General features: G+C 43.2%; 1 protein-coding gene across 1 annotated transcript in view; it reads right to left on the reverse strand.

The window, feature by feature from the left end:
- Nucleotides 1–5,081, reverse strand: part of dap (death-associated protein) — a 91,223-nt gene extending 86,142 nt beyond the window's left edge. The window contains exon 1 of the mRNA XM_070880574.1: nucleotides 4,885–5,081. Coding sequence (XP_070736675.1) covers nucleotides 4,885–4,939 — 55 coding nt within the window. The 5' untranslated portion in view covers nucleotides 4,940–5,081. The remainder of the gene's footprint in view (nucleotides 1–4,884) is intronic.
- Between the last annotated feature and the right edge of the window lie 6,366 nt (nucleotides 5,082–11,447).

An 11,447-nucleotide genomic window follows, 5' to 3' on the forward strand; every position in this document is an offset into this window, starting at 1 on the left:
AATGCTAACCTTTTTAGTACATCTTCTCTATTACTATCCTGTCCATAACTTCCCTCTCCTCTTTTAGTGTAACCTTCACATCATCTGCTTTCTCTGAAGACAGATGCAAAGTCCTCATTTAATGCATACCATTTCCTCTGCCTCTACATGAAGATTTCCCTGTAGTTTCTTAGTAGGCCCAACTTTTTTCCCCTAGATAACTGCTTACACTTTATATGTTTATAAAATGTTTTGGGGTTCAATTTAATGTTGTCCGCTAATCTTTTCTTGTAACCTCTTTTTGCCTCCCGTATTAACTTTTTCAATTCCCTTCTGTACTTTCCATAATATTCATTATTAACTGAATCTTGCTCGTGACATTTGTCAGAAGCCTCCTTTTTCGGTTTTATTTCCTTGGTCTACCAGGGCATATTAGCTTTAGATGCTCTACCGTTTCCCTTCAAAAAGGAATATGTCTAGTTTGTACCTGAATGCCTTCCATTGCTATGTTACTGCTTTACCCTTGTCCAATCTACCTGTGCTCGGTCCCTCCTTAAAATCACTGAAATTAGCTCTTCCCCAGTTGAGCATGTTTACCTTTGATATTTTCTAGTCTCTTTTCATAATTACTCTAAACCAAACTCTGTTGTGGTCAAAGTTAGATTGATGATCCCCTACTGTAACACTTGTCCCATTTCATTTCCCAGAACCAGATCTTACATTGCTTCCTTCCTTGTTGCACTGGAAACATATTGATCGAGAAAGTTCTCCAGTACACATCAGAAATTCCTCTCCTTCCCTACCCTTAGCACTAGATTTTTCCCAGTCTTTAATTAAAGTCTCCTAATATTACTACTCTATTTTTGTTACACGCCTTTGAAATGTGTCAACAAATTTGCTCATCTATCTCCTTCTCGCTGTTTGGAGCTCCATTAACAAACTCTTAGCACTGTAACAGCCCCCCTTCCCCCCGCCCTCCGTTCCTCAAACTCAAGACAAATAGCTTCAGTCCTAGAAAATTCTTTCCATTTAGAACTGTATCATTTGTAATCAATACTGCCACATCCCCTTCTCTATCATTCCTGAACACTTGGCAACCAGGAATATTAAGAACCCGTTTTTCCTGGCCTTGTTAGAGCCATGTCTCTGTTAATACAACCTCATGTGGCAATTTGCATCTGCAGCTCACAAACCTTAGTTACACAACAGATATTGATGTACATAGAATTTAATATCTCCTTCGTCACTTTTGTTATTCTGCTCAACCTGGTCCCTGCAATTTTTGGGATATTTCTAATTTTACTGTTTATATTTCTGCCCTCTGATCTAATTTCTGCTCCTTTCGGATTCCTCTCCCCACAAAATCAGTTTGTCGCATTTCATTTTTTTTTAAAAAAAGTATCAAATAATAATTATTTTAAATAAAAATGTAACCTTTCTTTTGCTCACAAGTATTTCAACAGATTCTGAATCTCAAATCTTATACTGTTTCTGAGATTAAGGGCTGTTAAAGGCTACCGCTGTGTATGGCAAATGTTTGGGCAAAATCAAACCACACTTTACAACCGGAAGAATTAAAGGGCCATGGTGAAAAAAATTCTTAAAATCACCCAAAAGTTGAAACATTCTTATAGAATCATACAACACAGAAGGAGGCCATTTGGACCATTGTGCCGGTGCTGACTCTTCAAGAGCTATTCAGTTTGGTCCTATTCTCCTGCAATTTTCTCCCCTTCAAATATTTATCCAATTAAATGGGTATTAAAATAATTTTACCAATTATCAGCTCCAGTGCAAAGCTTCATTTGACAAAAAAGGGATTTCGGCATAGGCCCAATGAGCTGAATGGCCACCATGGGCTGAATGGCTGAAAGTGCTGCAAGATTCTATGTCACAAATTCCAGCACATAGATGATGCTGACTGCTTTGCAGCTTTTTGTGCATTCAAGTCACATTCCCTCAAAAATAAACATTTGCTGTGTGGGAACATCTGAACTGATAGCGTGGTAAAAGATCAATAAAACTACAAATGCAATGATTTTCTCTGCCACTGGTAAGAGTTAACTTGTGGAAGCCTGTATCAACAGGTCAACTCTTCCAGCTGTGGAAAACCTCTGTCGTTTAAAAAAAAAATAAAATGGCTTCCTCCAATGTCTCATGTCTGATCTTCACAATAATAATTATTCACTGGAAGAGAGATTCTGACGCAAATTTCTTGGGATTTCTAGATTGCATTAAAATAGTGAAGTTAGAGGTGAAAGATTTAAACACAGTTGTTCGGAATATGGGGATGGAGGGGAAGTGGGGGGAGAAAGAGGGCAAATGTGAAAGGATGCAGGCCTAGGATTGTGATAGGAGGAAAGAAAAATTGGACCATGTGGTCTTGAGCACAAATCTAATGTCAGTGACGCTAGAAGGGATCTTGCTGTCTTCAACTGTCCTCGGGAATAGTTGTTCTATAGGGTCACTTGTCATTTGTATCTGCACGCCTTTAATGTCACAGAAATATGCAAACAAAGATCAGGTGAAAATATTCACGAGCACCCAAAAGTGACTTCCAAACCATTACTTATGGCACAATCTCTTCTACATTCCAAAAACTGGGCAAAAGATACAAGCTAGACCTCCAATCACTCACAGCCAAAAGGTGGAAAATCTGGTGTCCCACTAACAGAGGATTTATAATTGATACAAATTCAAACATCATGCATCTTAAAATAGTGTACTCATTAAGATCTTATTTTTTTAAATCAAGTTTCTCAAACTAAAGGATGGTATTGTACTGAAAAAAAAAATCAGACTATTCTACCCCCATTCTTTTCACTTCTAATTTGCTCTTCCCTTGCTTCGCCCCTGCATTTCCTGAAAGTGCAGCCATTTTGGGCTGGGGTTCCACAGGCAACAATGGCCTTCCAGCTCTTCACCAATGTAGCCATCCTTCAAGCATGGAACTGGATAACACACAGTTTGCTGGTGGATATCAGAGCTGAACCCAGACATCCAGATACACATACTTAGAGCAGGAGTCCACTGACAGTGATCCAGAGCAGGAGCCCCAGCCGATGCTTCCTTTCCTCAATCCAGGTACAGAGGTGAACTGTAGCCCTTGAATGTCACTCCCCAATTGACTAACTCAGCACAGAGCAGTTGACTGGTGTTTGGTTATCAAGCCACCTTTAACAGTTAGAAAAGTAAAAGATTCCCTTTTAAGTCAAAGTGACTCGAGAAGCTGTATATTGAAATTACTACTCCCCTTTGAAAATTTTAAACAGGTCAACAATCAAATGAATACAGATCAAATGCACTTAATCTTTAAAAGTTGATTAGCATAATTTTTCTAGCCAAAACTGATATTTGAGCAAGTTTACCCAGCAATAATGTGCATTTATATAGCACCTTTAATGCAGTAAAACATCCCAAGGCACTTTGCAGGAGTGTTATCAAAAAAAGTGACACCAAGCCACATAAGGAGATATTAGCACAGGTGAGGTAGGTTTTAAAGGAGTGTCTTAAGGAGAAAGAAGAAAGACTGGCACTTGTCTAGCACCTTTCACGACCTCAGGACATTCCAAAGCACTTTACAGCCAATGAAGTACTTTTGGAGTGTAGTCACTGTTGTAATGTAGGAAATGTGGCAGCCAATTTGCACACAGCAAGCTCCAACAAACAGCAATGCGATAATGACCAGATAATCTGTTTTAGGAGAGAGTGGTAGAGAGGACAGAGGTTTAGAGCGGGAATTACAGAGCTTAGGCACGGCCACTAATGGTGGAGCGATTAAAATCAGGGATGCGCAAGAGCCCTATCTCAGAGGGTTGTAGGGTGGAGGAAGTTTCAGAGATAGGGAGAGGTTAGGCCATGGAGGGATTTGAAAAGAAGAATTAGAATTTTTAAATCAAGGCAACAAGTTTATAGATCATTCAAAATAAAAACAGAAAATGCTGGAAAACACTCAACAGTTCTGATGAAAGGTAATCAACCTGAATCGTTAACTCTCATTCTCTCTACACACTTAATCTGTGCTGAGTGACATTCGAGTGAATTAGGGAGTGACATTCAAGTGCTACAGTTGACATCTGTGTATCTGGGTTGAGGAAGGGTAACGTCGGCTTAGACTCCTGCTGAATGTTTTCCAGAAGTTGTTTTTGTTTCCTAGTTCCAGCATCTACAATATTTTACTTTTGATTTAAAGGTAGTTAAATCTGCTTTTGTAAAACCAGTCATATTCCCAAACCATTGCTTATGGAACATTACATTACATGCTTGATATAGTCAGAAGTGCCAAACCCAAAATGTTAACTTGTTTGTCTCTCCACAGATGCTGACAGACCTGAGTGTTTCTAGTATTTTATATTTCTGCTTCAGATTTGCAATCTCTGCCACTTGTTTGCTTTTATTTTATAGAAGACATAGTGGATTTAACTGACACAGATGCATTTAAAACTAATGAACTATTAAAAGCACATGCTGAAATACCCAAGATCCGAATTTTAAGTAAATATCCTCAAAAGTAAATGAGACAAGTATTGGCACAGTAATGATTACTTGTTTATCTCTCTCTATTTGCCCTTTACCCTGCCTCACTCGAATTGAATAGGAGTAAAACGTGCTCTCACTTCCATAATACAAACGCGTTATTTCTTCTGTTTCAAAAGTAAAACTTCAGTCCCCAAATACAAAAAAAAAACTTTAATAAGTTTGACAAGGGTTGGAACAGGAACTCTGGGACTGTACCCTGTCCACTGATTAGCACGGTTGCATCACTTTGACTTTCTACCCCACACTTTCTGAGATTTATTTTTATAGTGAGTGAATTTTGCAGCCTGTGCTCCAGAGGAAGGAAAAACAAAACAAGTAAATGATGCCTCAAGCCGCCCATCTTTGAGAAGCAGGGGTTGTACGTACCGGCAGGAAGGTGGCCCGCTTTGGTTTCCACTTTCTCCTTGGGAGGCGATGACATCCTTGCCCCTTCGCTACTTTGCACTCACTCTGTGCTACAAAGTGACAACGTGGCTTTACAACACACACAGCTGCTGGGCAACACCTCCCGAGCATGCGCACCTCCACCAGTCGCTTCCCAATCCTCCCCTTCCTCTCCATCCCATAATGTCATCACGCGCCGGACGCCGGCGTCGCCGTCAAAAGTGCGGAGCATGCGCGTTCGCAGCCCAGCGCGAAGCCATGACGGAATGCGGCGTGACGTGAGGCGGGGGCAAGGAAAACACGCCCCCACGTGGCGCAGCAGCAATTAATTAATAAAGCAGCATTGTGACGCAATTCGCAGCCCAGCCACTTGTAGGACCTGCTGGGATTAAAGAGCCCAATGAGCAAAGGAACCAATGGGGAGATGAGATATATTTTTTTTAAGCACACACAGAGTGCTGATGATCTGGAATGCACTGCCTCAAAGGGTGGTGGAAGCAGATTCAATAGCAACTTTCAAAAGGGAGTTGGATACATACTTGAAAATTTGCAGGACTATGAAGAAAGAGATGGGGGTGGAAATGGGTCTAATTGAATAGCTCTTTCAAAGAGCCGGCACAGGCACACTTGGCCAAATAGCCACCTTCTATACTGTATGATTCTCTGATTCAAACCCCAACCTTCAAGTCACCAGTTAATGGCTTCCCACCATAGTTGTCAACTTCCCGTGTTGTGTACAAACATTCCGCATGTCCAGCCTCAATTCATCCAGCTCATCCCAGGGCTCAGTAGCTCGTTGATCCCGCAACATTTATAGTCACGCTTGAATCCATCACTAGAACATCAATCCTAACGAATCTGAATCTATGCCCTCTTGGCTTATGTCATGGCTTACATTTAAGTAATGCTCTGCATTTAGCTTTCCATACTGTTTAATACCTAGCTTGTTGATCATCCTGGCATTGCACATGAGGAGTCAAGACCAAGCACAGTTTTCAGGTGAGGTGGAACTGGAGACCAGGACATCATTGGGCCAGGGCACACATATAATTCAGCCCCATTTTAAAGTCTTACATATTCTCCTTATTTTTATATTTCATGATAAATTATTCGAGCAAGAGGAAATTACGGGGTGATCCAACTGAGCTGTTTAAAATCTTGAAGGGATGGGACAGGGTAGATAGAAACAGACTGTTCCCAGTGTTTGAGGCGTCTAGAATGAAAGAACATGGATATAAAATGAACTGTCAGAGACTTAGGACAGAGAATAGGAGTGACTTTTTATACAAAGAGTTGTAACTGTGAAGTTATTTCTCTCAACTTCTCTGTGTTGTCAGCTGTCTAAGCCCTAACCTCTAGAACTCCCTCCGTAAACCTCTCCGTCTCTCAACCTCTCTCTCCTCCTTTAAGATGCTCCTTAAAACCCAACTCCACCGATTATAATGCCTTCATCTTTGGCACGTGTCAACTTTTGTCTGATTATGCTCCTGTGAAGCACCTTGGGACGTTTTACTACATTGCAGGTGCTGCATAAATGTAAGTTGTTGTTGAAGCAAACACGATGACAACATTAAAAAAAAAATTCGTTAGGTGATTGAAGAAAATAAATATTGGATCAGGGCACACACTTAGGATTATGATTGCTGTTCGTGTGGTGGGTAAACACCTACATCTTCGGTTGGGCCGAATGGTCTGTTGCAGTTTTATTATCTCTGCAATTCCACGTCCAATGAAAGTGATGTTCTAAACTTGTTGTGGTGTAATTACCCTCTCCTACCAGTGGTGGCGCTGCAGCACATCCACTGGGAGGAAATTGCAATTACTGTGTGGCAAGTTTATGCAAGCAATTTCCCTTATAAGAATTCAGAATGTGACAAGTTGTCAGGAAGTGCATGCAGATGTAAGATTTTTAAGATATATTTGTACAAGGCTCCATTTGCATAATCTTTCATAGAAACATAGAAACATAGAAAATAGATGCAGGAGTAGGCCATTCGGCCCTTCTAGCCTGCACCGCCATTCAATGAGTTCATGGCTGAACATGCAACTTCAGTACCCCATTCCTGCTTACTCGCCATACCCCTTGATCCCCCTAGTAGTAAGGACTTCATCTGACTCCTTTTTGAATATATTTAGTGAATTGGCCTCAACTACTTTCTGTGGCAGAGAATTCCACAGGTTCACCACTCTCTGGGTGAAGCAGTTCCTCCTCATCTCGGTCCTAAATGGCTTACCCCTTATCCTTAGACTGTGTCCCTTGGTTCTGGACTTCCCCAACATTGGGAACATTCTTCCTGCATCTAACCTGTCTAACCCCGTCAGAATTTTAAACGTTTCTATGAGGTCCCCTCTCATTCTTCTGAACTCCAGTGAATACAAGCCCAGTTGATCCAGTCTTTCTTGATAGGTCATCCCGGGAATCAGTCTGGTGAACCTTCGCTGCACTCCCTCAATAGCAAGAATGTCCTTCCTCAGGTTAGGAGACCAAAACTGTACACAATACTCCAGGTGTGGCCTCACCAAGGCCCTGTACAACTGTAGCAACACCTCCCTGCCCCTGTACTCAAATCCCCTCGCTATGAAGGCCAACATGCCATTTGCTTTCTTAACCGCCTGCTGTACCTGCATGCCAACCTTCAATGACTGATGTACCATGACACCCAGGTCTCGTTGCACCTCCCCTTTTCCTAATCTGTCACCATTCAGATAATAGTCTGTCTCTCTGTTTTTACCACCAAAGTGGATAACCTCACATTTATCCACATTATACTTCATGTGCCATGCATTTTCCCACTCACCTAACCTATCCAAGTCGCTCTGCAGCCTCATAGCATCCTCCTCACAGCTCACACTGCCACCCAACTTAGTGTCATCCGCAAATTTGGAAATACTACATTTAATCCCCTCGTCTAAATCATTAATGTACAGTGTAAACAGCTGGGGCACCAGCACAGAACCTTGCGGTACCCCACTAATCACTGCCTGCCATTCTGAAAAGTCCCCATTTACTCCTACTCTTTGTTTCCTGTCTGACAACCAGTTCTCAATCCATATCAGCACACTACCCCCAATCCCATGTGCTTTAACTTTGCACATTAATCTCTTGTGTGGGACCTTGTCGAAAGCCTTCTGAAAGTCCAAATATACCACATCAACTGGTTCTCCCTTGTCCACTCTACTGGAAACATCCTCAAAAAATTCCAGAAGATTTGTCAAGCATGGTTTCCCTTTCACAAATCCATGCTGACTTGGACCTATCATGTCACCTCTTTCCAAATGCACTGCTATGACATCCTTAATAATTGATTCCATCATTTTACCCACTACTGAGGTCAGGCTGACTGGTCTATAATTCCCTGTTATCTCTCTTCCTCCTTTTTTAAAAAGTGGGGTTACATTGGCTATTCTCCACTCCAAAGGAACTGATCCAGAGTCAATGGAATGTTGGAAAATGACTGTCAATGCATCCGCTATTTCCAAGGCCACCTCCTTAAGTACTCTGGGATGCAGTCCATCAGGCCCTGGGGATTTATCGGCCTTCAATCCCATCAATTTCCCCAACACAATTTCCTGACTAATAAGGATTTCCCTCAGTTTCTCCTCCTTACTAGACCCTCCGACCCCTTTTATATCCGGAAGGTTGTTTGTATCCTCCTTAGTGAATACCGAACCAAAGTACTTGTTCAATTGGTCCGCCATTTCTTTGTTCCCCGTTATGACTTCCCCTGATTCTGACTGCAGAGGACCTATGTTTGTCTTTACTAACCTTTTTCTCTTTACATATCTATAGAAACTTTTGCAATCCGTCTTAATGTTCCCTGCAAGCTTCTTCTCGTACTCCATTTTCCCTGCCCTAATCAAACCCTTTGTCCTCCTCTGCTGAGTTCTAAATTTCTCCCAGTCCCCGGGTTCGCTGCTATTTCTGGCCAATTTGTATGCCACTTCCTTGGCTTTAATACTATCCCTGATTTCCCTTGATAGCCACGGTTGAGCCACCTTCCCTTTTTTATTTTTACGTCAGACAGGAATGTACAATTGTTGTAGTTCATCCATGCGGTCTCTAAATGTCTGCCATTGCCCATCCACAGTCAGCCCCTTAAGTATCATTCGCCAATCTATCCTAGCCAATTCACGCCTCATACCTTCAAAGTTAGCCTTCTTTAAGTTCTGGACCATGGTCTCTGAATTAACTGTTTCATTCTCCATCCTAATGCAGAATTCCACCATATTATGGTCACTCTTCCCCAAGGGGCCTCGCACAACGAGATTGCTAATTAATCCTCTCTCATTACACAACACCCAGTCTAAGATGACCTCCCCCCTAGTTGGTTCCTCGACATATTGGTCTAGAAAACCATCCCTTATGCACTCCAGGAAATCCTCCTCAACCGTATTGCTTCCAGTTTGGTTAGCCCAATCTATGTGCATATTAAAGTCACCCATTATAACTGCTGCATCTTTATTGCATACACCCCTAATTTCCTGTTTGATGCCCTCCCCAACATCACTACTACTGTTTGGAGGTCTGTACACAACTCCCACTAACGTTTTTTGCCCTTTGGTGTTCTGCAGCTCTACCCATATAGATTCCACATCATCCAAGCTAATGTCCTTCCTAACTATTGCATTAATCTCCTCCTTAACCAGCAATGCTACCCCACCTCCTTTTCCTTTTATTCTATCCTTCCTGAATGTTGAATACCCCTGGATGTTGAGTTCCCAGCCCTGATCATCCTGGAGCCACGTCTCTGTAATCCCAATCACATCATATTTGTTAACATCTATTTGCACAGTTAATTCATCCACCTTATTACGGATACTCCTTGCATTAAGACACAACGCCTTCAGGCTTGTTTTTTTAACACCCTTTGTCCTTTTAGAATTTTGCTGTACAGTGGCCCTTTTTGTTCTTTGCCTTGGGTTTCTCTGCCCTCCACTTTTCCTCATCTCCTTTCTGTCTTTTGCTTTTGTCTCCTTTTTGTTTCCCTCTGTCTCCTTGCATTGGTTCCCATCCCCCTGCCATATTAGTTTAACTCCTCCCCAACAGCACTAGCAAACACTCCCCCTCGGACATTGGTTCCGGTCCTGCCTAGGTGCAGACTGTCCGGTTTGTACTGGTCCCACCTCCCCCAGAATCGGTTCCAATGCCCCAGGAATTTGAATCCCTCCCTGCTGCACCACTGCTCAAGCCACATATTCAACTGCGCTATCCTGCGATTCCTACTCTGACTAGCACGTGGCACTGGTAGCAATCCCGAGATTACTACTTTTGAGGTCCTACTTTTTAATTTAGCTCCTAGCTCCTTAAATTCGTTTCGTAGGACCTCATCCCTTTTTTTACCTATGTCGTTGGTACCAATGTGCACCACGACAACTGGCTGATCTCCCTCCCTTTTTAGAATGTCCTGCACCCGCTCCGAGACATCCTTGACCCTTGCACCAGGGAGGCAACATACCATCCTGGAGTCTCGGTTGCGGCCGCAGAAACGCCTATCTATTCCCCTTACAATTGAATCCCCTATCACTATCGCTCTCCCACTCTTTTTCCTGCCCTCCTGTGCAACAGAGCCAGCCACGGTGCCATGAACTTGGCTGCTGCTGCCCTCCCCTGATGAGTCATCCCCCTCAACAGTACCCAAAGCAGTGTATCTGTTTTGCAGGGGGATGACCACAGGGGACCCCTGCACTACCTTCCTTGCACTGCTCTTCCTGTTGGTCTTCCATTCCCTATCTGGCTGTGTACCCTTTCCCTGCGGTACGACCAACTCGCTACACGTGCTACTCACGTCATTCTCAGCATCGTGGATGCTCCAGAGTGAATCCACCCTCAGCTCCAACTCCGCAACGCGGTCCGTCAGGAGCTGGAGGCGGATACACTTCCCGCACACGTAGTCGTCAGGGACACTGGTGTCGTCCCTGAGTTCCCACATGGTACAGGAGGAGCATATCACGTGACCGTGCTCTCCTGCCATGACTTAACCCTTAGATAGGCAACAACAATGCTAAAGTTTACTCACTGTTATAGAAGAGAAAAAAGAAAAACTACTCACCAATCACCAGCCAATCACTTACCCCCTTGGCTGTGACATCACCTTTTGATTTCTTTCTACTACTTTTTTGCCTTCTCTCCCCGCTGCAGCCGCACAAGCTGAGCCTTTATAGGCCTCACCAACGCCAGAAACTCCCGCCTCTCGGACTGCCGCCGCCTCTCGATGATTATCTTGTCCACTGAAATGGTCCTCGCCCGTTAACCAGAGACCGAGTCCCTCCACTCCCTCTTCAATCGCTTGTTCCTGTCTGTCCCGGTAGAATTTTGTCAACTGGAACAATTGGTGATCGTCGCACTTTGTCAAGAGCTCAGTGATTGTCGAGTTTGGATCTGTGTCCTTTCTCATTCTTGTTGAAGATGTCAGATCTTCTCCCCTGTTTGGACCTCCAGCCAGGGTGGTGACAGGCGTTCCCAGCCTCTGATGCTATTGTTCAATCGTTGTTTTCAAGGATAAAAAAGCCTTCTTTCTTTTGCCTTCCCTCATAGCTCAGTCTTC

The sequence above is a fragment of the Pristiophorus japonicus genome, chromosome 5 (assembly GCF_044704955.1).
Source record: "Pristiophorus japonicus isolate sPriJap1 chromosome 5, sPriJap1.hap1, whole genome shotgun sequence".
Lineage (NCBI taxonomy): Eukaryota > Metazoa > Chordata > Chondrichthyes > Pristiophoridae > Pristiophorus > Pristiophorus japonicus.